We start from the raw sequence: 25,605 nt of genomic DNA on the forward strand, positions 1-25,605 counted from the left end.
AGCCACCTTTCACTGCTTTCCTGGGCCACTAGCGGGGAGCTGGATTGGAAGTACAGCAGCCAGCCAGGACTCGTACCAGCGCCCACATGGGATGCTGACATGGTAGACGGTGACTTTACCTGCTACCCCACAACGCTGACCATCTTCTTTGTCTTTTAACTTTGAACTCTTGTCTAGTCTATAGTGTCTAACTGAACACCAGTGGCCAGACATTAGGTGGGGTATCTGATAGGCAGAGGATAGCTCATATTTTCCTAGTTTTTCACTATTGAAATTGAGCCTAAGGGCAGTTGGATCACAGAGATGTGCAGCCCTGTCTTTATTTGTTGCCATGCTTCTGTTATGGACTCAAGTTCAGGGTCCCAACACTGGTCTGTGTTTAGGATCTTGTCACTAAGACCTTACTGACATAATTTTTAAAAAATTGATTTTTGGGGGCTGGCGTTGTAGTGCAATGGGTTAAGGATGTCCTGTAGCACCGGTATCGCAAAAGGGCACCAGTTCTAGTCCTGGCTGGTCCACTTCCAATCCAGCTCCCTACTAACGCACCTGGGAAAGCAGCAGAAGATGGTTCAAGTCCTTGGGCACCTGCACCCACATGGGAGATCCAAAGGAAGTTCCTGGCTCCTGGCTTCGACCTGGCCAAGCCAAGCCTGAGTCTTTCGGCCATTTGGCCATTTGGAGAGTGAACCAGTGGATGGAAGACCTCTCTCTCTCTCTCTCTCTCTCTCTCTCTCTCTCTCTCTGTCTTTCAAATAAGTAAATATGTAAAAAAAGAAAATTGACTTCTGCCTATCCAACTGATAGTCTTACCTTTGGGAATCTAAAGTTAAATTTTTTGTCCTAGTATTTGCATTGCCTCTGTGGCCTGTCTCGTGTGTGTGTGTGTGTGTGTGTGTGTGTGTATGTGAAATTTTTAGCTGATTCCTGTCCAGGGCCAAAGTCAGCTGCTCTCAGTTGAGATACCCTCAAATGATACCTACAGACCAGAAAGAGTTAAGCGGGCACTGAGATCCCAATGCCGTACCATTTTGTAAGTTCAGGCAGTGTAAATGTCAGAATTATTAATCACTTAGAGAGCACCAGTGTTCTCTAGGCTCTGTGCTCCATTCAGTTAGAAATACAAACATTTCAGCTGTCCACTGGGGAGTTGGTTGTAGAAGGGATGGAAGTGATGCGGAGGGAGACTCGGGGCAGTCCCTGTGAATCTGAACTCACTGGTGCCACAATTCTCTGCAGATGTAACCATGCTATAAGTTGTCTTCCAAGTTTATACTTGTGGTATTTTTTTTTTATTTCCCTTTCACTCTCCCTGCCTTCTCTTGCAGCTGTTGGCTTTGTGAGTGAAGACGAATACTTGGAAATTCAGGGCATTACTCGAGAGCAGTCAGGGGACTACGAGTGCAGTGCCTCCAACGATGTGGCTGCGCCAGTGGTGCGGAGAGTAAAGGTTACCGTGAACTGTAAGTGCTCTCACCACCCCTGCCCCCCGACACCCCACACACCCCATCGTGGCCACAGCCATGAGCTGTCAGCAGGCCCGTGGTAGGGCCAGCTACTGACTCAGGGTGGGAAATAGTGCAGCATCATTGTCCACACTCTTCAGAGGCAACAAGGTTTGCACACCTCTAGGTAACAGGGTCAGCATCGTGATGCCGGCACCCATATTGGAGCACCAGGCAGAGTCCCATTGACTCAATTTCTGATCCAGCTCCCTAATGCACCTGCGAGGCAGCAGATGATGGCCTAAGTAGTTGGGTCTCTGCCACCCACATAGAAGACCCATATGAAGTTCCTGGCTCCTGTCTGAGACCTGGCCCAACCTTGGCTCTTGTGGCCATTTGGAGAGTGAATCAGCAGATAGAATCAATCAATCAATCTCTCTCATGCACGCGTGCTCTCTCCCTCAGAATCAGTCTCTCTGTGTCTCCACCTTTCAAATAAAAAATAAATAAATGAAGTGTCTGAAAGTAATTTAATATAGTAGCAAACTTCACTTTCATGGCTTAGGGGGCACTAAACAGCCCTCAGTGGATAATGCGCCTTCAAGCCTAGATTTTCCTTTTGTGTGCTCATACAACATAGCTGTCCTGGAACCTCTCCCCTTCTACATAATGGAGCAAAATTCATGTGCGACCATGTATGGAAGAACTATGAGAACTTAGATTTGTGGTGTGTTTATTGCATATCATCCTCGTACTACCACAGATGTTGATGTCTGTGGTATACACCAATAGGCACATGTGCAGGCAATCAAGAGTATGTCTCAAGTGGTTTTTCCTGGTAGAGAAGCAGAACCCAAAGTGTTTGGAGACCACTGCTTTATCAGCCATGCACGTCCACACCAACCTTGATCCTACACAAGTTTCTGCCCTCTCATTCACCTCTTCTCCCTCTGTTCTGCATTGTGTGTGCTGATTCAGTTCTCTGTGACATTCTGAAGGTTTTCTTTGTTGTGTGCACTCTGGGGAGTCCCAGGATAGAACAGAACCTGAGCTCTAATGCAACAGCCAAGAAGCCTTCCTGCTTCAGTCTGTGGGGAGGGTGGAGAGAGGGGAGGAATGTTGTGCCTAGGTGAGTACACATTCTTTTTTTTATAAAAAAATAGATTTATTTATTTATTATTTGATGGGGTTGCAGAAGAGGGAAGAAGATAGAGAGAAAGAGACAGTCAGAGAGAGAGAGAGAGAATGTTTCATCTGATGGTCTACTCCCCAAATGCCTGCAATGGCTAGGGTTGGGCTCAGCCAAAGTCAGGAGCCAGTTCACCTGGGCCTCCCACCTAAATGCAGGGGACCAAGCACTTGGACCATCTTCTGTTAGCTTCCCAGGTACAACAGCAGGGAGCTGGATCAGAAGTGTAGAAGCTGCAATGCAAACTGATGCCCATATGGGATGCCGGCATCGTGGGTGACAGCTTAACTCGCTATGCCGCAATGTTGGCCACAAATACACATTCTTTAAGATTTTGGTTCCTGTTAGAGCGTGAACCTATTAAATATGAAACACTTTAAAAAGCAAGGAAATAGATATAGCAAGCCTAAAACTTTTTTTTTTTGCCTATCTCAGTTTTTCTGAAGGGATTTACAAAGTTATACAATTTATAATTATAAAACGCAAAGAACGGGAAGCAAAGGAAAATGCATGAAAGCTAAGGAAAAATCAGCATTTGAAATGCATACCACAAAGTTTCCATTGCTAAAGTAAAGAGAGCACATATCACCTTCTTTACGATTTACGTTGTCCTTAAGATTAAAGCAAGTTATCTCCCTGGGTGAAACACTGCTTTTCCTGGTCTTGAAATCCTGCTGAATATTCTCTTCAGGATCTCTACAAATAGAACCCTTTGAGACTAATGTCAATAACTCCACATACAGTATTTCTTCAGTAACAGAAGAGTAAGTTTGTTGCGACTGTTTTCAATAATGTCCTTTGGTGCCAACTGCTGGGAAATCAGGGGTGGTTCGGTGAAGACTACAGATGAAAGCAGACTAGGTCTGCCAGACTGGATTGGCCTGGGCTGATGCTGGATTCATTTGAGAGAATGCAGTAAAGAAAACTGATCTATATTTCCTCCAGGCAGAGATCCATGACTATTGCTTCTTGCAACTGAGCTTTTGATGGGAACTGCATAGGCTGAGGCTATATGCTTAGGCAAGGAAGACATTCTATAAAGCTGATGAAAGGTCAATGTGCAAGGTGCAGGGCTGCTGGGTTGGCATTACCCTATGGAAGCTAAGAAATCTAAACAGGAAGTAGACCTGAATACCTGGTCATTCTGTCTTGGTACAGTGGAGAAGAGAAGCGATGTATGCTCAGAAGATGGAGCCTTTTCTTAGAACAGCATTAGAAGTGCTTTCATTCCCTGGCACGATTTGGATAGCAGTTTGACAGTGCAAGGAAGCCAAGGTAGAAGAGGGTGTGAAAAAAAAAAATCCATGAATGAATCAGCGTTCCTTGCTTTCAAAGGCATGGTAAATGCTATAGGACTTCTTCTCTCTGCAGACCCACCGTACATATCAGAAGCTAAGGGTACAGGCGTCCCCGTGGGACAGAAGGGGACGCTGCAGTGTGAAGCCTCAGCAGTTCCCTCTGCCGAGTTCCAGTGGTACAAGGACGACAAAAGGTAACGTCCCCCTCCCCTCTACCCCCGCCCTCACCCCCCCAGAAGAAGAGTGCTTTACCACTAGTTCCTGATTCCAGATGGTCTCCAATGAACCCTGCAAATCTTTTTGTGAATTTGTCCTCCATCTTGGAGTGAAACAGTATACAAACACTTCTTTTCTTGATAGCAATGGATTTCAGCAGGGATTTTAATGTTCTTGTGCAGAGTTAATGCTCAGTCATCCACCAAGGAGACCTGTAAGGTAACACTTCGGGTTTGGGGGAGGGGGTTGTTTTGTTTTGTTTTGTTTTTAATCAGGTCAGCAAAGTCACAAGAGATTTCAGGGCCCACAAATTTTTGTAACAAAAGCAAATAATGGGTTCTGCCCGGAGCAATGTTAAACACATTCTCAGACTGGGATTACGGTGTTCGGGGGTTGTATGGGGAGGGTCACTAGTCATGTGGCCAGCAAGTCTCCACTTTGGTTGCAGGTGCATTCCATGGCAAGGCCTTGTCAGAGTCCATGACCTGACTTAGTCCTTCCTTGTGGCCAAGTTCTCCCTCCCCAGCAGGAGGGAAGAGAGAGGACTCTCCCCTTCCTTCCCGTTGTTGGGGCCTCCATCAGGGTGTTTGCTTGAGTTCTCACATGTCATGTCACCGCAGGGGTCAGCAGCGTGGCTCAGCCAGCAACATGGCAATTATCACGATCAAGAGCTATTTTAAGGTGGATGAGCACCGAAGCAGTGCGGGGGAGCTGTCTGTGTTCAGAACATTCTCAGGAAAAGGGTGGTGTGGTGCAGGCCATGCAAAAAAATTTTGGGGAAGAGGAAGCAGGGAGGAAGGAGGAGACGCAGGGAAGGGCAACCAGCCCAGGGACTGCTTCTGAGAAGGAGCCCAGAGCGGGCAGTGCCAGGCCTGGAGGCAGCCAAGTGTGGCCCACGCTGTGCAGAACATCTTCTCCAGAGCTCGGTTTCCTTTCCTGCTGTAGTCACCAGAAGCTCTTTCAGTCTCTGAATCCACAACCGAACCAAGTCGCCGACTGACAGATCACTGTGCCTCGTCACAACCCTTCTGTGAGGAAGAGCAGCGTATTGGGCTTTTTCAGTTTTAGAGGACATATTCTCGTAGCTTCTAGCGAGGTGTGTTGCATGCCTCTAGCCCATTTTATAGAAGGATGAACGGAAGGGGAGAAAGGAGAAACAAACTCACAGAGAAATGAGAAACAGGGCCTGCGTTGGACTCAGCTGGTTAGGCCTCAGCTTGCGGTGCTGTGTCCTAGATCAGAGCGCCGGTTTGATTCCCAGCTGCTCTGCTTCTGATCCAGCTCCCTGCTAATGCACCTGGGAAAGCAGCAGGCAATGTCCCAAGTCCTCGGGCCCCTGCCACCCACATAGGAGACCCAGATGGAGTCCCTGGCTCCTGACTTCCGCCTGGCCCAGCCCCAGCCATTGCTGCCATTTGGGAAGCGAACCCTTGGGTGGAAGATCTCTGGGTCTCTCACTCTCTGGGTGTCACTCTGCCTTTTAAATAAATAAATCTTTAGAGAAAAACAAGGAAGGAGAAGTCCCCAGAAAGTTGACTTTCCTTCTTCCTGCCAAGAATTCCGAATCAAGCAGATAGTTTTTTTTTCCAATAAGCAAACGTGGTTACCTGCCTTAAAAACCCTGAAGCACTCCCCACAATGATCCCTTCTTATTGTGCTAAGAGGAAAACTGAGGCATCAGGATTACACAGCAGAAAGCAAAACAGAAAAACGATTGAGCTGCGGGGTCAGTTCCAGAACCTTCCATTGTCTGAGTCACAGTGAAAACTCTTCAGCTGCCTGCTGTTGCTCTAATTTATGCAGGAGAAAAGTAGAAACAGAAGTCGAGGTGCTTCGGAAAGTTCGTGGAAGGGGAATTAAAAGATAAATCGTATTTGGATGCCAATTTTTTTTTTAATCTGCGTATAAGAAGGGTCTTCAGAAATTTCAGGGGAAATGTATGTTATGGAAAACTGTGCCTGAACAGAAGTAAATAAGACCTCAGCACACATGGAGGGAATAGAGCAAATGTGCACAATGGAGGGGAAAAGGAAGAGCCCTCCCCTTCCCATGGCAGGTGTGGTGCTTGGAGGAGCAGCCTCCTGCTCTGTCACTCAGGAGCAGCCTCTGGGAGAAGCAGAAAGCCTGCCTGCTGACTGTTCTCAGAGGCCTGGGCATAGACAGCTGCTCCCCTCCATGGTCTGAACTCTCCTGGTAGCCTCTCCTTCTCTTTCCTTCCCGTTGGGTTGGCTTGGTCAAGCAGGTGGTCAGTGGGCATATCCTGGCTGCCCGGGAGAGGCTGGCCCTGCCCCATCTCCTGTTCTCCAGTGACATGAGTCTGTGTCATGGGGCAGGCAGCTTTCTCAAAATTTAGGATAGAGGCTGTTTGGCCACGTAGCAGTACCTCTCACTGTGTGAGTTATCCATCAAAACACGAGCGAATGGAATACTGCGCTTAATAAGGGCAGCCAACGAACAGGAACATGAGCTACAAAAACCCTACAGCTCCATGGAGTAGCTAAAGCCCATGCTTGGGCAGCAGGTGTCTGCCCAGGGAAAGGGGAAATGTGTCAGCCCTGGGGCTGGGGGTGCAGGTGGCCAGCCCACAGTGTCTTTAGCTGAAGACACTTCAGAGCTTTCAAGTAGAGAGCATGTTTTGGGTAAGTTCCCAGTGCAGAGCTGAAATCTCGTCCACAGCCTGCTTCAGATGTGAAGCCTCCTCCCTCACTCCCTGTCCTAGGAGTGGTGTCAACATGACAAAACGGATCATGGAGGCTCTGGGCTCACTGCAGAAGCTCCTCGCCCCAATGGGTGGTGTACAGAGCTTTCTATGGACAGCGCCCCCTGGAGGATCAGTATCTACATAACAGGCCAGACACATAAAAATGCCCTCTGGTCACACAGCCAGATGCTTCATGACATCAGAACAGTGCTGGCCTTCTAATGAAGCCCCTGGACCCAGTTCACTATCCCTCACTTTTGAAAGACAACAGTAACCAGAGAAGAAGCTACATCATGAAAAGCAAGGCAAGTCCCTCCAACAACAGCTACTGAGTGAGAACAGTGTCTTCTGGTCAAGGTTACACCATAAACTTGGGGAGGGGGCAGTGGAGAGAATCTTCTGTAATATCCATAAATGACACCTTCAGGCAATGACACAGCAGCTGCCCTCTATGCCAGCCTTGAGTGCTGCCTGTCTTGGTTTGATGGATCCAATACCAGCCATGTCCCCTATATCCACCTGACGTTGTTACTTGTTCCAAGTCCTGCTCCAGGCAGGCCCTAAGCAGCCAACTTAGTTTTGTGTCCCTGTTCCCTAACACCCTTCATTCAGAAGGGTTTCTTGTCCCTTCAGTGTTTCTCTGTCCTGAACCACACAACAAGCTACGAAGCAAGGAATACAAAGGTAGCTTGTAACCCATGAGCTTAAAGAAGACATCTCAGCATTTGCAAAAGGAGTAAAGCTGGTCTTGAATTTCTGTATAGCCTCACGACTGCATTGGGAACGACTGCTGAGGGCCTCCTGAGATAGAGGAAACACTCACGCTGACTCCTACGCCTAGGGCAGCTTCCTCCCTTTATGTCTGCCCAGTAATGAACTCCAAGGGGCAGTAAGAAAACCTGGCTCCGCGATGTTCTTCCATGGCTCTTATGCCCAGCACAGGATGAGCCCTGTGGCATGTTGGGCCATCATAACGCATTGCTCAGGAGACTGGCCCGGCCCCACAGGGCTGTATCTTGCTGTGCTGTCTCTCCCAAGCTCATCCTCTTTCGACACACTCTAGCAGAAGCCCTTCAGTGTTCCCTGATGTGAAAATTATCTCTGATTATATTCTCCTCTTCACAGAAAAAAAATAATAAAATATTATCTGTAAAATGCCTTGAGTGCTTAAGAAGACATTTTATGACCCAGGTGCTTGAAAAACATCTTTCCTGCCAATTGTGCAGGATTTCTCTTGTCTTTGAAGCTTGAGATTTTTTTTTTAAATTAGTTTCATTGTTGTCACCATCGTCACCATCACCATCTTCATTACCACCCTCATCAGCATCAAACAAGTCATCGCCCTTCAGCACCTGTTGCATGCATACTATTGCTCCACTGTCACCCAGCTGGCATGGTGTGCGTGATGTGGTATGGATGACACTTATCCCAACGCGGGGATAAGTGGCTGCACCTGCTCGCAGAGAACTTGGATGTGGGGAGAGGGAGATAAGGTGTACTGAGAAGAGCTTCCTGAGATGTACACACAGAACTAGAGAAATACAAGTGTATGGGTCACTGCCCGGTGGCATTCACTGGAACAAAGAGTGGAGATGGCATGTGAGGAGGGGGCGGTTACGTCGTTAGTCTGAGAGTCTGTCTTCTTCCTGGGAGAAAAGCGTCACCATCTCCTCTTTCTGCTTTGTGTCTCTTGTTTGTCTCAGACTGATGGAAGGCAAGAAGGGGGTCAAAGTGGAAAACAGACCCTTCCTGTCCAAGCTCATCTTCTTCAATGTCTCTGAGCACGACTATGGGAACTACACGTGCGTGGCCTCCAACAAGTTGGGCCACACCAATGCCAGCATCACGCTATTTGGTGAGACTGTGCCCTGAGCCTGGCACTGAAAGGGGAAGGGTGTAAGTGGGGGCGGGGCAGGGAGGGAAGGGTTGGAGGAGGGGAGGAGCTGCAGGGAGCTCCAGCATGGGGTGGCTATCAGAGGTGAGTGAGGCAGGGATGTGGGGAAGGAGCAGGGGGAGAGGAAGAGAGAAGAAACTAGGATATGAAGGAATGCAAATGAAAACGGAAGGTTGAGGTTTCTTTCTCGCAGTCCTACAACGGGAGAAAAGGACTCTGGGATGACAAAGCGTTTTCTGTCATTTTCCTCAGTGATGTCTCCTAACATGACTTTGCATTTATAATTGAATAGAACCGTCAAGAGCCCAGGGAGGGACATTTGCTATTGCAGTACTCCGCTCACGGGGTTCGTAGAAAGTGCTCCCTCTTCTGAAACTTTATCCAGCCATTGGGATGTAAGAGAAACCAAATCAGATTCATCAGAGTAGAATCAGAGGGCTTGGGTCCTAATGGCATTGGCTGCAGATGGAGAAGTAATAGAAAAGGAGCATTTCCCAGGTTCCCCAGGTCAAAAGGATGCTGTTGGCTGGGTTAGGACATCTGTCCATCCAAGCCACCATCTGGACATAATATCACATGGTCACCATTCAACAGCAATGGACTGAAGGACTGATGGGGACCAGGCTAATTGCTCTGGCTTTATCACCACATATCTGGCAGTTGTGATGACAAAAGAAGCAGGTTGACCTTGGTGTCTTGCTTGCTGAATAGAGTAGCTACGTAGCAGTGAGCCTGCCTTCCTGTCTGTCACCAGGCAGGATTTGGCGCATCAGGGGTGGCTTGCAGCCACTGATGGATGCACACACTCACTGCGGACCACAGGATTAATTTTTGGTTGCCTTCATCCCCGGGACATTCAGGGAGCTTGGGATTTTTCAAATCGGTTCCCCCAAACCCAGTGTTAAGGTCCACTCTTGAGTTGATAGGGAGAGAAAGAGGAGGTTTTTGGCAGATAATTGGCAAGTGCATAAATTCCTTTTTTTCCCTGAGAATTCTCAGACAATCCCACAGCCTCAGGGGCCTGCCCTGTCCCCTGTCCCTGCTGCATGCCCTTGGTGGCAGTGTGCACAGCCTGCTCGGAATCACAGCCCCATGCTGCCCATTCCTGCTGTCTCTGATTCCATATCACACCCTGCCTGCCTTCTGCCCACCTTTATCCGGGAGGCTGGGAAGGGGTGGAGCTGTGATGAGACGGATTGATCTGTCTGGCATCCCTCACACAGGCTTGGTCGTAAGCCTCCTTCCCATTTGTCATGCTGTCTTGGCTTTTTGGCAGGTGTCTGTCTGTGCTAACACAGGGCCTCAGGGTTGGAAAGGAGAGATCCCCTCCCTTGCCTTGCAACGCCCAGACTCTCCCTCACTTTCCAGCCCTCAATCCAGGAAGCAGTCTTCCTCCTCCTTTAACTGGTCTCTCTTCCAATGTCCATGTGTGGTGTGGGTTTGCCTTTGGCTTGATCACAACTGTCTGATCCCAGCCCCTCTCCCTTAAACCATCTCAAGATGAGAGTAGGGAAGTGGAGCAAACTTGCTTTGTAGGAATGGAATTGCTGGCGTTCATCATCCAAAAGAGCAGCGAAGCATGAGTGAGAAATGTGCTCTTTCCTCAAGACCCCTGTCCCTGGGTGGCCATTGGAACTTCTGCTTCCTGTCCCTCCCTCCCTCCCATTGCCAGCATCCCATCCATCCTGCGTATCCTTTGAGTCGTGGCTACTATTGCCAGCATTACGGAGTCCAGGACTGTGTAGAAAGCGGTGGTATCTGCTCATGTCAGTTTAGAAAGACTGGATCAAGTCAAGAGTGGGGCCCGTTGGAGAGGGGGCAGTTCTTAATTTTTTTTAAAGGTTAACAGGTTGTTGTTGTTGTTGTTGTTTTAATTGAACTGAACGCTTTTTCTTTCATTGATTTTTTTTAAGATTTGTTTATTTATTTGGAAGTCAGAGTTACACAGGAGAGGCAGAGAGAGAGAGCAAGAGAGAGAGAGAGAGAGAGAGAGGTCTTCCATCCACTGGTTCACTCTCCAATTGGTTGCAATGGCCGGAGCTGAGCCAATCTGAAGCCAGGAGCCAGGAGCCTCTTCTGGGTTTCCCATGTGTGTGCAGGGGCCCAAGCACTTGGGCCAACTTCCACTGCTTTCCCAGGCCATGATAGAGAGGTGGCTCAGAAGTGGAGCCTCCAGGACTCGAACTGGCACCCATATGGGATGCCGGCACTGCAGGTGGTGGCTTTACCTGCTATGCCACAGCACTGGCTCCCCTCCTCCCCCCTGGGGGGCGGTGGCGCAGTTCTCAGGTTGTCTCAGCGCCTTAAGCTACTGTTGCCAAGAGGTAGATCAAGGATTCAGTGTGCTCGAATTCAGCCAGTCAGACACCAGTTCCGTTTCTGAGCCCCACTGGGGAGACCACATGGGTTTCATAGTGCCGTGGAGACAGAGAAACTCCACGAATGTCTGTGATGCGTGTTTTCAAGCCCTTGTCTCTGGCCGAGCCTGATACGGACACTGCTGTGGCTCCTAAGCTCTTTACTGAGGCTCAGCACCTAGGAGGCCTTTGGACAAGCAGGAGTTTGCTAGGGAGTGTCCCATGCTATTCTCATTAAAAGCCCTCAGGCAGACCAATGCCCCTTGGAAAGCAGCATATCCCAGATGTGAACCTGTACCCTCCATGATGAAGTACATTCTCCTGTAGCATTGCAGTGAATTGGCCAAATCATCTTTTTGTCACCAGCTTTGCATGAACTGTGTGCACTCTGCAAGTGATCTAGTTATTGGCTAGTGAGGCTCCTGATGCAGAGGACTGCTCTCCTGGGTCCTGAAGCCAAATGGAAACAGGCTCCCCATGTTGAAGCCACAAGGCTCTGAGCTCCCAGTCTCTAGTCTGCAGAGCTTGTGGGAGGCTCCCACGGCTCTGCTCCCACACTTCTGCACCGCAGTGTCTCTGGGGAGCCTGTGGTCCTATCATGGTTCTGTGAGATCAGAGTTCCTTGACTTTGATCTCCCACGGCAACACAACACAGGTGGGAATGTGGGAGAGAATCTCATCCCAAAAGAGGCTTGGGTCTTTTGCCATCACCTGAGTCCCCTGGCTCAGCACACCAAGGCATGAGTCCACCCACGCTGGACAACGCATTGAGCAGTCAGCTCCTTCCCTTCCCGGCCATCCCGGACAAGCTGGGAAACCTGCAGCCTGTCAGTGTTCCGTCTGCCCCACCTGGTCCTACCTACCGCCTTTGACGTTTGTGTCTTGCTTTATTTATCCATCCCTCCAGAGACGTTTGTGAAGTGCAGTATACAAACTATATATGACAAATATATAGCTACTGTATATAATATATGTGTTTGTTTTCATTTTTCTCTCCTGTATGTCCCTCACCTGGTTTAGAACTAAATGAGCCTACAAGCTCAACTTTGTTGCAAGGTCAGTATCCCCTTGCTTTATGTTTTGTCTCCCCTCCCTCCTGTCCCCAGCTCCTGTCCCTGCCTCCCTGTCCCTGACTGTGCATTACCCGAGGCCACTGTGCCTAATGTTCTTAGAAGACAGTGGGGGCGCGTCCTAGGAGCTGCTGGTGAGCCTTCCCGAGGCTAGCTTCCTCTTGTCTCTCCCCACGCCCCACCCCATCCCGGAGGGCAGGAAAGGAAGAAGGAAAGTGGAACAGCATAGGCGTCTCCAAGAACACAGATCAGCATGAAGGCAGAAGGTTGAAAGTACATCTGGATCCACAGGAAGACATCTCCAACCACTGGCACGGTTTTCATAGCAAGAATTCTGTCAGTGCACCTCAGCAATAGGATCAGACATGGCAGACTTGCCCATTTAAATATCCCATCAAAGGCAGCACTGGCTCTCACACAGGTTCCCAGTGAAGGGAAGGCGGGTGCAGTGCCGCTGCATGGTGGGGGCCAGTAAACAAAGATCTAGAGGGGTCACCACCACGTTGCTAGCTCAGAGCGCGTTGTTTAATCATTCTTTGTTCTTAGGCAAGTCACTGGACCTTGTTTAGACTCAGCTTCCTGTTGTTCTGCCTTATCTACCTTACAGAGTCGTTCTACTGTTCAACAGCGAATGCCTATTTAAAAGGCTTTGAAAATGGTTTGGTGTGTTTTGGTGCAGTAGCCCAGCAGTAAGGCCACTGTACGGGCCATGGAGGGAGTGGCTTTTCCCATCTCCCACCCCTGTCCCTGACCTCCCTCTTCCCACCTAACCCCAGATCCATCCTGTTCTCCTTTTGCTCCATTCACATTCTGGCTGTGCAAACGATCACGGGGGATACAACCGACCTGGGAGGTGGAGAAGGCGATACAGAGAAATAAATTATAGGAGAAGCTGTTTGACAGATGAGGAAAAATAGTTTTATCATGAAAAGAGTCAAGGATGCATTATTCACCACAGTGAATAATACCATGGCGATGAGGTACGAACAAGAAAATGAAACAATGAAATAGAAGAGGCAAGTGAAGTCAGTGGAAGTATTCAGATTCGACTTATGACTCAAGCTATGTTTATTGAGCCCCTGTGTGAGACAGCTTCTCAGATCTGAGGCACAGCATTAGAGAAGCCACTGACATCGGTGGTAAAAGGAAAGTGGGAGAGACCAGCTACAAGAGACGACGCCACAAATCAGCTTTCAGGACTTCCTAAACCAGTTCTGGCTGCTTAGATGTTCATTCACAAATGGAATAGGAGCTTTTAAAACTCCAGTCTCGGTTTCTAACAAGCTAGTGTTAGAAGGTAGATGAAGGTATATTGAAGTGACGGTGGGAACATTATCGCACATCAAAGCCAACAACAAACAGATCGTTTTATCTGGTGCTGAGCATGGGGGATGTGTCAGGCTCCACGGCTCCTCTCTGAGACAGAGCTGGCCTGCCTTCTTCCCTGCTTCTGTGGCCTGATCAGTTTTGGGGTAAACTGTGCCAGCTTTACTGTGATTCTCTGTAGGTGCTCAGCCACCACCCCAGCTGCCATCGTGTTGGGTGAGGGGGAATGGGTCAGGAAGGAAGGTTGATCTTGCAGATGGACAGGTGGAAAGTTCAGCAGTTGGGTTCACGTGGTGCTCAATGTTGCTGGCAGCTCCTTTTACACAGCCCATGCAACTGAGCACAAAGACCTCCCTCACCTGTTGCCATTGTCTCCACCCCTCACCACCATGACCCCCTCTTTGCTCATCTCTGGTAGAAGAGAGAGCTTCCTACTTTCTTAGTGATTCCCCCAAGTCACACTGATCCAGGAAATACCAGGGGAGATTTATTCGATTGCATGGATTTCTGCTGACAGGGGACCCTTGGCTGGAAGAGAAGTCCAGAGCTATTTTGTTGCCCAATATCTGGGTAGACTACAGGCTTTTGATGAGAGAATTTCCATCTTCCCTGGAATTTTCTTCCATGCTCCCTTTTTTGCAGACACAACAGATTGCATGTCACCTTGTAGTATTGCTGTTTGCTGGTTGCTGCACTCCTGCAGAGATAAAGAAAGACTCTGGGGGATGCCACTGTTCCTTTGCACAGGCAAGGAGCAAGGGCCTATGCTGCCGGCTCAGCCTCCCCAGCTGCCCATTTCCCATCCTCCCGTCCTTGGTGCTTCGTCTCCTAGGTGTGACATCTGACTTGATGGCACCAGTGGGCTGGCGACGTTGGGCGGATTAATGCCTGGGAGGCTCACAGTGACCATCAAGCCAGTTCATTAAAGAAGTAAGCCTGGGATGTCAGAAAGAAAGACTGCAGTGGGAGAGGCGATCAGTTGTTCCCTGCAGAGGATTAAAGATAATTGGGCCAACCCGTCCGGCAGTAAGCATTCCTGTGGCACCTGTGTGTCTAAACAACAGAAACTGCCAGTAGAGAAGAAAAAAAATCCCTCACCGTCTTTCTAGAAAGTTTGTACACCCATCCTCACATGAAATCAGTGCCCTCTGCCTTTATCATCCAAAAGCAGTCTGGGGCTTACTTGGATTCCACTTCAAGTATTGGCTTTGCTGGCAAAAAAGGAATCACTTTATGAATTGAGCAGAAGCACCGAGTGTTGACTTGGAAATTTCGGATGAAGCAAGTGTCTTTTTTCCATTGTTTTATTTCCCTGCCTGCCTGCCTGCCTCCCTCCCACCTTCTCTCATTCATTCTTTTTCTTCCTTCCTCCCACTCTCCCTCATTCCCTCCCCTATTTCTTCCTTGTTGTTTCTTTTGAATATTTCTTGCCACTCTGCCTGGCTTCCTAATACATCAAAGAGATCAATTGCAGTCAAGGCCCTGATGAGGAAATGCAAGCTTAGGTTTTCAGGCACTGTTCATTTTCGTTATAGCCACAATGTCACTGATAGCTGGGCAGCAGGCTCACACTGGCCGGGGAGCTCCAACAAAGCTGCTCCTTCTGGAAACCAGAGCCAACATGTGCTGGGCCACAGCATATCAAGCTGACGTAGAGAACAGAGTGGGCATTTCTACATCTCTTCTTTTTTAGATTTATTTGAAAGGCAGAGTTGCAGAGAGAGCAGAGGCGGGGGTGAGGGTGGGGGAAGAGAGGTCTTCCATCTGCTGGTTCACTCCTCAAATGGTGACAACAGCCGGAGCTGGACCTATATGAAACCAGGAGCCTGGAGCTTCTTCTGGGTCTCCCTTGTGGATGCAGGGGCCCAAGGTCTTGGAACATCTTCCCCTGCTTTTCCAGGGTGCATTAGCAGAGAGCTGGGTTGGAAGTGGAGCAGCCAGAACTTGAACTGGCACTGTAGGCGGTGGCTTTACCTGCTCCACCACAGTGCCAGCCCTTCTACGTCTCTTCTTAAGACCACAGCAGAGAGGGTGGGCTGCAGTGCACTATGACAATTTCAGAGTAAATATAAAGACTCTCTTGGTTGCATTTTCCATCTTCCTGTGGTGGGATCTAAGTGAAAGCAGGACCCACTATTCAATTGGAAAGGTGGAATTGCTGCCACCTGGCAAGTTCAGGGTGTGTTCTAGTTAAGGTCAGAGTTAGATCAAATTGTCCTTTACCTGTGTAGACACTGAAGAGAGTTGACTTTCTTCCAAGGAGTGTGTGTTGAAGATCTAGAGACAGGAAGAAAGCAGCCGATAGGGATACATTTACTGAAGTTATTTGGAGATCTTTACTTTGTAAGAAATCAATTCTAGTATCTAGAGCAGAAACTTGAGTTTTCAATGTATTCCTCTTTTGGGTGGTCCCAGATGCCAGCGGGAGCATCTTCCCTGTGTGCTTGTTCCAGTACCTCTGAACCAGCTTCCCCAGCCCTCTGTAGAGAATTCACCCCAATTATACACTATGTTTGTGCTGCCTGTGGTTTGGGGGTGAACATTCTATGACCGCTGTGTCTCTACAAGTCTTCCTTCAGTCTGTCCTTCCTCTCTTCAGTTTGCACACGGAGACTCATCAACCAGGGGTATTTGAATACAATGATTGATGGAATATCTCCTCCTTCTCATCTGGGCTGCACTCAAGGGATCACAGTATTCCCAAGGACCATCCTTGCCATGTGCACCACCATCTTGGCATCAGCACTCCTGGCTTCTCCACCATCCTGACTTTATGTCAGATCTTATCTCAGTCACAAAACACTAGATCACAGATCACCTCTGACATCTTTGCATCTTCAAGGTGGCTCCCCAAAGTTGCTGAAGTCCACCTCAGTGTAAAGGATATCATCTGTCAGGTGCCTTGCAAGAACAGGTTGAGTGCTTCCATGCACAGGTGCATTTTCAGCCAGCTTGAGTAGGTATTCCACTTGTTTGGAGGATCAGGCCTAGCCGCCTTGTCTCTCTTTCTGTATATGAGGACCTTGGCTCAGAGAACAGAGATTACCAGGGTATCCCATAATGTGATTTTCCATTCTCTCTGTATCTCAGGTAAACATTTGCAGAGGCCCCTAGACAAAGAGTAAAGTGACAGATTAGGGGCCAAGAAAGACAATAGGTAAAGATAGGGAGGCTCTGGGGATGGTTCCAATGGCTCAAAAGCTGGTAATGTGAGGACTTTTCATGTTGCCACCATTAGACAGGCGCTCAACCCTCACATCTCTACAGGGAGGTCTCAGCAGGTGCAACCATAGCCATACGGGCGTGGTTGTTACTGCCTCAGATTGCCCTGAGGGCCCAGCTTCTTGTCTGATTCATCGAGAAAAGTCTGGTACCAAAGCTCTGGGCTCCTCTGCCCCTTGAAGGCTCACTTAGCAATGTTGCTAAAGACAAGCTAGATGCCAACCAGACTTCTACATTTCAAGCAGAGTATGGGCACAGGCCTTAGATTGCTGTTACAGAAGTCCTCCTTATGCTTCAACAAATTAGTCTGATGACCAAAGGAAGGATGCTGTTGTGTGAAGCTTTGGCTTGGGGCATCTGGCTCTCCCGCCAACACCAGCTGGATATCGCTTCTGCTTCAGTCTGTGGTCCCATCTGACCATCATCCATATCCTACCTCAACCCATAATCGACATGGTTGTGGCAACTGGCGGCCCCACAGAGCCAAAAAGGGTCAGGAAACAGGGGGACTATGGTCAAGATAGCCAGAGGCTAGTGCAGGAGCCCCGGGGCAGAACCCCTGGATCATTCCTTAAGCCATCCAAGGGCAACATGAGTGCCTCCCACTGCTTACTACCCTAACAGTGGCTTGTTTCTAATTTCTTTTAGAAGTGACAACTACAGCCCTGACCCCTTGGAAAGGTTGGTATCTTTGTTGGCCAGGTAGCCACTGCCTTGGTGGGGATGGGGTTTACGGAAGTCTCCACCTTCTTCCATGATGCCTTCTTTCCTGAGCTAACCCCAGGAAGCAGCCCAGAGGGAGCCACCCTCTGAGCATGAGCTGCCTCTGTGTCAGTCTGGACTAATGCTCCCTGGGTAGGGACCACTCTCACAACCTAACGCGTCTTTGCTGGAAACACTAATGAGGCTCCTGCACTGGGTCCCTATGCACCACGGCTGCCTTGGGCCTTGCACACATGTGCTCTAACACCACGATCTTCTTCGACCTTGGTCTTGCATGCTGCCTTCACCTGCCCCGTTCTATCTCTCTCTCTCTCTCTCTCTCTCTCTCTCTCTCTCCTCACTAGAAGGGAAGTGGCAGGAGGGAGGAGGAGAAGGGAGGAAGGGGGAGGTTCTTGGGTGAATCACTTGGCTACGAATAAACTGCATCTTATTTGAGGCTTTCATTCCTGCCAGATGTTTCCCAGGAATAATTGACACTCATCACAGTTCTCTGAAACCCAAACTGTCCTGGTAATTAGTCTCTTTAGGCCTCCCACAGCCCCCTAATGAGATAGCTGCAATAAAGGCATCCAATGGGGAGGAGAGTCCTGACTGAATGGAGAGCAGAGGCCTCATCTGGGTGGCCCTGTTTCCAGGCAGATGGGCTGAGCTGTCACTCAGGCCAACAGTGGCTCTGAGAGAGCCTTGCACCCAGGACCCCACGAGCCATGTCTGCTTGGACCCCAGGCCTTCCCACAGCCCTGGTCCACGTGGCATTCCTCCAGCGCTGGTTGGGGGCAGGGCTGCACATCTGTGGTTCTCACTTGAGCCAGTGCCCGGGTTGGGCAGGCTCAGAGACCTCACTCTCCCTGAGTGTGTTCTTTGAGCATGTGTGAGTTTTACCAAGAGGCAGCTCCGAGTCAGTGGGAGGAGCATTGCTGTGGAGATGGAAGTCAAGGGAAAGTCATGGAAACTCTCTGAGGTTGAGTGTGCACCTATCGGAAAGGACGGCTACAGTCCTGGCCTCCTACAGGGGGGTCGTGCAGATGTTGTGATGGACATGATCCCACTCAAGGCTCTCTTTGATGTCACCATTCGCTCAGCCACAGGGATGCTTTTACTGGACAGGATTAGACCATGGAAGAAAGGATGTTAGGAAAAGAAAATTGAGGGAGAACAGAAGGAACGGTAGGGAAAAGGGTTTCTTCCAGTTGTTTTTTTTTTTCCAAGTACAATCTTAAAGAGAACTAAGCAGACATGAGGATAAGTCACGACACCCCTTCCTCCCTCAGGAGGCTCCTTGGAGCCTGCCGTTAGCCAGTGAGACACACCAGCTGCCACTGTGGATCTTACACAAATAAACAGAAGCCTAATACTGGATGGTCAGTATTTTAATAGCAGGATGTATGTGGAGTTTCATGGACAAGTGGGAGTCAGCCAAGGAAGGCTGCCAAGAGGAGGGGGTGACTGAAGATCAGAGCAGAAGCTGAGGGACTAGGAATGAGTTGGATGAGGAGTATTTCAGGCAAAGTGTGCGAGGTGGAAAAGAAAGCGAATGCGGCTAGAGGGGGCCCACCTAAGCGTGCATGCATGTGCCTGCATTACACTGGAGAAGGTATGGCAGGAAGGGCTGGCGCCGCGGCTCACTAGGCTAATCCTCCACCTGCGGCGCTGGCACACCGGGTTCTAGTCCCAGTCAGGCTGCCGGATTCTGTCCCAGTTGCCTCTCTTCCAGTCCAGCTCTCTGCTGTGGCCAGGGAGTGCAGTGGAGGATGGCCCAAGTGCTTGGGCCCTGCACCCCATGGGAGACCAGGAGAAGCACCTGGCTCCTGGCTTCGGATCAGCGAGGTGTGCCAGCTGCAGCGCGCCGGCCATGGCGGCCATTGGAGGGTGAACCAACGGCAAAGGAAGACCTTTCTCTCTCTCTCTCTCTCTCTCTCTCTCTCTCACTGTCCACTCTGCCTGTCAGAAAAAAAGAAAAAAAAAGAAGGTATGGCAGGAAGAAAAGCTGAGGGGACAAACAGCAGGCAGACGGTGAAATAAAGTGCAGTTCTTCCAAGGAGTTGGGGACTTCTGTTAAGGCTGCAGGACTCACAGCTTTGTACGTGATAAATCTGGAATTATAGAAATGTCTCTCTGGAATTAGCATAAGGAACACCTTAGGGAGGGTCAAGGCTGCAGGTGGCCAGGGCCAACTGGTGAAATTCTGGGGGACTGAAAGGCGAGCTGACACAGCCCCATTTTCTTTTTCTGTCCATGTTGGTCCAGGTCAGGTGTCCCGGATGAGCAGAGGAAACAGTTTTGGAGAGAACGTGTGGGGGTTAAACGGTAGGGGCAGGTTGGGTGTGGCCATGCACAATCAGTGCCAGCCCCTCTGTAAGTCTAAAGAAGGGGGAGGGTGCAGCATCGAGGCCCCAGGAGCTTGTCCAGGGTAAATATGAGAGCAGAAGGATATATCCTGGCTGGCAATGGTGGCCTTTAACTGACACAGCAGGTCAGGACTCATCTCTGCAGGCTGTCTATGGTGCTGCCCAGCAGGGAGCAGACCCACAAAGGAACTCACAGGGCCACAGCAGAGACCAAGCAAAGAGTGAGCTTTGGTAAAGGCAGCATTGTGACATGCTGGGGAGTGTTTGCCAGCTCACAGCAGCCTCAAAGCTGCAGAACACCCAGCCTGGAAACAAAGTCCCCAGTGGGCTCTGTGCTGTGTGTGGGTTTCCTCCCTGGAGGTCAGCCCTGAAAGGAGGGAGTGCAGGAGTAAAGGGGAGGATACGGGTCCCCTGTCTCTGATGCCCAGGCATCTTCTTCTGCAGGTGCACAGAGCTGGCAAGGAGGGAATGGCTGTTGCTCAGGGATTGCATGGGATTGGGTTTCAAAGTTGTGCGAGGGGGCCTTCAAAAGGTTCATGAAAAAGGTGCATTATCTTTTTTAAAGATTGATTTTATTTACTTGAAAGGCAGAGTTACAAACACAGAGAGAAAGGCAAAGAGAGGGGGGAGAGGGGACTCTTCCATCTGCTGGTTCACTCCCCAGAAGGTTGCAATGGCTGGGACTGGGCCAGACTAAAGCCAGGAACCTGGAACTTCTGGGTTTCCCATGTGGGTGCAGGGGCCATCTTCTGCTGCTTTTCCCAGGCAAGTTAATAGGGAGCTGGATCAGAAGTGAAGCAGCCAGGACTCGAACTGGCACCCATATGGGATGCTGGCATTGCACCAGCAACTTAACCCATTACATCACAGTGCTGGCCCCAAGGTGCATTATCTTTTAATTCCACTTGTCGGTCAACCTTTTGAGGAGCCAAGTGCTGACAGCAGCGTGTCCTGCCAGGAGCACTGGTGGCAAGCAGGTGTGCAAGACATACCTGAAATCATGCCATACAGCATGCACCCATGCAGACAGAATGAGACCAGGATTCAGCCCAGTGAAACCTGAGGTGCAGCTCCCACAAAGATCTGTTGGACCTCAGCCCCCAGGTACAGCAAGGATCTTTATGGGAGCGGCCCAGAGGCAAAGCGCCCCTCAAAGGAGAGAAATGCAACCTCTCACCCTGGAAGGCAACAGGATGTAGCTTCTCTCCTTTGACTCCACAGAAGACGCTGTGTAGAAAACAGAGTATGTAGGGAGCAGGAGCAAATCACAGTCCTGCCTCAGTACACACACTGATTCACCCAACTGTCCATAGAAAATGCTCAGGGAGCTGGCGCCATGGCTCACTTGGTTAATCCTCTGCCTGCAGCGCCGACATCCCATATGGGCGCCAGGTTCTAGTCCCAGTTGCTCCTCTTCCAGTCCAGCTCTCTGCTGTGGCCCGGGAAGGCAGTGGAGGATGGCCCAAATGCTTGGGCGCCTGCACCCGCGTGGGAGACCAGGAAAGGCACCTGGCTCCTGGCTTCGGATCGGCGCAGTGCCGGCAGTAGCGGCCATTTGGGGGGTGAACCAACGGAAAGAAGACCTTTCTCTCTGTCTCTCCCTCTCACTGTCTAACTCTGCCTAATAAAAAAAAAAAAGGAAGAAAATGCTCAGGGAAAAACTGCATCTGTACAGAATATGGGCGGATGCTTTTTCTTATAATTATTCCCTAAGCAATATAGTCTAGCAACTCTTTATTTTGCATTTTACTGTATTAGGTATTATCAGTCATCTAGAGAAGATTAAAGGCATAGGGAAAGTTGTGCATGGGTTAAGTGAAAATATGATGCTGTTTTTTATAAGGGATGTGAGCATCCTCAGATTTTGGGGGGTTCAGGATCCAGTTTCCCATAATACTGGGGGGTGGGGGGATGTATATTCTAGAAGATACAGCCTATTAGTGACAGATAGTGACCAATCACATAAGACAGGCACCTCTTTAATTGACAAGAAGTTCCCACAACTGCCTTGCAGGCCTGCTCTTCTGTCACCTGCCTTGATGCCCAGGAGCTGGCCTTCTTGCAGGACAGGTATTGCCAGGGCTTCTTGGCATGCAGATCTGCATCCTTGGCATCACTGCACACCAGACAGCGGGGACATCTGAGGTTGGATGACCTGTTGCCTTTCAAACTGGGTCTGTTAAGCCACTGCTCCCAAATAGAGATTTATCCAAAAGGATTCATTAAGACATCAAATCATGTGGCCACAGCCTGTGGGCTGCAAGCTCTAGGATTCGATGGAATGATCGCATATGGAACCCAGGAGCTTGTTTTGTTTCTGCTTTGCTTTGGCCAGAAGTGTCACAGCGCTGTGCATCCACAATAGGCCAGCGGACTCTGGCTTTGTTCCTTATTCCCCAACCATGAGGACTCAGACTTAATGAAGCCGGGAGCTTGGAAACACCTCCACTGGATTCAGTGCAGCAGTGCATGCCAGAGCACGTCCCCTGTCCGGTTCATTAGGTGCCTAACTCATCTGGGCATCAAAATTATGTACAGCTCAGGAATCTGTTGGGAGGGTTGCTGGCCACCAGGGCGGAGGTAGCCAGGAAGTTTATGTTTCAGAACAGTAAGGGAGCTGCTGGGGGATTTACCCACCCTGCAGTTGTCTTGCCTCTCTGTTTGGCTCCATCTCAACATCTGTTTCCAGGACTGGCTGATGTGTGCCTGGCAGGGAAGTAGGCCCCCTCCATCTCCCACCTACCAGCAAAAACCAGGGCAGTCCACATACATCTCCAGCCACACCTGCTCACAGCAACAGGCCCCCGTCTCTGTCTTTGATCCCGTCTCCACACTGTGGGCTGGGGTGACCTTTCTTCAGCACGTTTACTTGAGCTGAGTCTGTGGTTACCTTGTCCAGATGGGGAAACAGCCGAGCGCTCCAGGCAGAACCCCAGTGCCCTGCCTTGTGCTAGAGTGATTGACAGGATGCACTCTGTGCCCAGTGCAGTAGCAGCCGCCGACAGACAGATTGCTGTACCCCACAGGTCCTTTCCTAACACCAGGTGCAGCAGCTGGAGGGTTGTGTAGATGCTGAAGGCAGTCAGTGTTCAGAAGCGGGTGGGGATGCTGCAAGCAACACGGGGGCTTCACTCGATTGCAGCTCTTGGTTGGGTATCAAACAGACGTCGTCTTCTCGAACTTTACTCTGAGCCATGACCTCAGCTCGTGACAACACAGGATAAAATAAATAAAGGACCCCAGGGCATCTAACCCGAGCCTCACCCTCTCTCCTTGCAAAGGAGGGCCTCCCATTGTGTGGTGTGCACCCATGGGGAGGAAGCCGTAGGGAGTTCATTGCTATCCTGGAACTGGAAACATGGAAGGTTCCACCTAGAGGGATGCCCAGGCCCAGTGACAGCAGCCCTGGCCGTGGGTGTGTGTGTGGGGAGGGGGGTCTCTGTCCATCTTATCACAAGGGGCTCCTAAGTCGTGTGTTTTCTCTGCAGGCCCAGGCGCAGTCAGCGAGGTGAGCAACGGGACGTCACGGAGGGCGGGCTGCGCTTGGCTGCTTTCGGTCCTGGTCTTGCACCTGCTGCTGAAATTTTGATGTGAGTGCCACCTCCCCAGCGGGGAAAGCTGCCGCCACGGTCACCACCTATACAACAGCATCGGCACCACGACAGCAACAATTAAGATAGAATCAAATGAAATTCGGAGAATCCAAGCCTAAGGGGACAGAAATTTGAGGGAGGGGAACAAAGAATACTTTGGGAAACACAAATGTTTAAAAAAAAAAAAAAAGGAAATTGCAAATTGCCTTGCGGATCTGTAGGTACAAGCGAGTTTTCTTTCTTTGCCCTCGCGGGAAGAAGGCACACCCGGCTTGGACCCACCCGCAAGCTGCGCTGTGCGACCTCTCTGCTGCCAGGGTGGGCGAGGGCTCAGCCAGTCTGACCACTGAAGCGCCCCTCTGTGGAACATTCTGGAGGCAGCCACCCAGGCCGCCGATAGAGAGGGACACAGCGCGAGACGCGGGACCCGGGGAGCCGCGGCGGGCCCTTCGGTAGACTGCCGTTGCGCTGCCTGTTGCCGAATCTAAGGAAGATCTAAGGAAAAGCAAGCAAGCAAACAAAACAGCCTGACAGCAGCAACAAACAGCCCCAGCCCCACACCCAGCAGTCACAAACGATACCGACCCACGGCGCTTTTTCGTTTTTTGTTTGTTTGTTTGTTTTTCATTTTACTACATGGACATCACGGATAATAAGGGATTCTGATTCATTATTAATTTTATTAATTATATTTTCTGATATGAGTCTAGAGCTTAGTGCACAAACAAGATGAAACTAAGAACACAGGCCAACGGAAGGGGTGAAGGAAGGGATGTTTGTTAAGCATTCCAGACGCGTAGTGTGCTTCTGAACTGGGTTTACAACGGGTGGACCACACACTGGGCATTAACCACCTGGCGAGCATTTGGCACAGCCACCGAAAACCGCATCCGACTTGACGGACATCTCCACCAGCGCGACAGATCCCTCGTTGTTCTGGCTTTAACGCACAGACGGAACGACGCTACCCACATCCTGGCTGGAACGCACTGGGTCTCGGCTTCGTTGGCAATGCTTCTTTTGATGACATATATTATACAGTATATATATGCATATATTTTTTTTGTTAGAGTTCTAGCCGTTTAATTTCCCAGCAGGGCCCTATCTCAGACATTACTGCATGCTGTATATGGCGTTAGCTGTGTGTTGATCTTCTACAAGATGATAGAGTTTACTGGTAATTGTGTAATCTGCTCCTGCCTTTTGATTTTCTTGGGTTATTCACATGTCAGAGACATTTATAAAAAGTAAAAAAAAAAAAAAAAGAAAAAAAAAGAAAAAGCAACAGCAGCAACAACTAATACCAGGCGCAGCACCTTTGCAGGTGTGGTTCTTGGGGGCGGGCCCCGGGTGGCCTCGCTCCCCCACCACGCCCCGGGCATTAACAAGCAGCAAGCCGCTGAACAAACTCACCGTTGGTAACCACGTGCTTTCGCCCGCCACGGGAATCTGATGGTTTCGTGACAGACCGCTGGAGAATTTAATCCTCTTGGTTTGTTTTATTTAATTTCCCACCTTTGTGTGAGTGTGTATGGAAGAGGAGAAAATGCAGTTTTTAGGTAACCTTTTCTTTCCTCCCCTGGAGTCTGGGCACCAGAGAGGCCTCCAGGAGGGGTCCTGGACGTGATGAGGGAGAGAGGGAAGGGGGATGGGGAGGGAGGGCTTGTCTCTGACTTGACATTAAAAAGTGTTCCATGTCCCTCTTCACCTGGTGTGGCGCCTCATTCTGCAGCTGGGCTTGGGTTGGAAATATAGGGAGGGGGCTGGGCTCTCAGACCCCTCCTGGTGGGTTGGGGGTGGATCTTTCTGTGGCCACAGCTCTATGACATAAGCAGGGTTGTGTGAGACACCTCGACCTTCCTTAGGGAAGCAAGATGAGGGCCCCATCTGATGGAGGCTTCAGCGGGTTGTTGGCTGAGGCTCCCGCATCTTGCTTTATTCACACACTGGGGCCCTGGGTCAAGTTCAGCTGGGGAGGCAGCAGATAGGAGGCAGCAGAATGTTGCTATCACATGCACACACACAAGACTTAAAACAGTGTGGTTAATACTAAAGAATCCCAAATCCCATCCACCAGGGGTTGGGAACTCTCGTCTCCATGCCTGGTCCAAAGAACATCAGCTACAAGTCAAGAGGAAAGATCAGATTCTAAAACGATTATTCAAGTAATTCTAAGCTGTTCTGATCGATTTCTGGGAATTAAATAAGTAGCTGAAGAGTCAT

The 25,605-nt window shown here is 49.9% G+C and overlaps 1 protein-coding gene across 10 annotated transcripts in view; it reads left to right on the forward strand.

The window, feature by feature from the left end:
- NTM (neurotrimin) overlaps positions 1-25,089 on the forward strand; it is a 1,092,588-nt gene extending 1,067,499 nt beyond the window's left edge. For 6 of the 10 annotated variants that reach the window (XM_008259092.5, XM_089314442.1, XM_089314453.1 and 3 more), the window contains 6 exons: positions 1,329-1,463; positions 4,006-4,126; positions 8,553-8,704; positions 12,121-12,156; positions 17,367-17,399; positions 23,278-25,089. In XM_008259092.5, coding sequence (XP_008257314.1) covers positions 1,329-1,463; positions 4,006-4,126; positions 8,553-8,704; positions 12,121-12,156; positions 17,367-17,399; positions 23,278-23,378 — 578 coding nt within the window. In that variant the 3' untranslated portion in view covers positions 23,379-25,089. The remainder of the gene's footprint in view (positions 1-1,328; positions 1,464-4,005; positions 4,127-8,552; positions 8,705-12,120; positions 12,157-17,366; positions 17,400-23,277) is intronic. The other 4 variants (XM_089314451.1, XM_089314474.1, XM_089314446.1 and 1 more) reach the window with 3 other exon arrangements.
- Positions 25,090-25,605: the final 516 nt, after the last annotated feature.

Source organism: Oryctolagus cuniculus, chromosome 1, assembly GCF_051225735.1.
Source record: "Oryctolagus cuniculus isolate XC-2025 breed Fujian yellow rabbit chromosome 1, ASM5122573v1, whole genome shotgun sequence".
NCBI lineage: Eukaryota > Metazoa > Chordata > Mammalia > Lagomorpha > Leporidae > Oryctolagus > Oryctolagus cuniculus.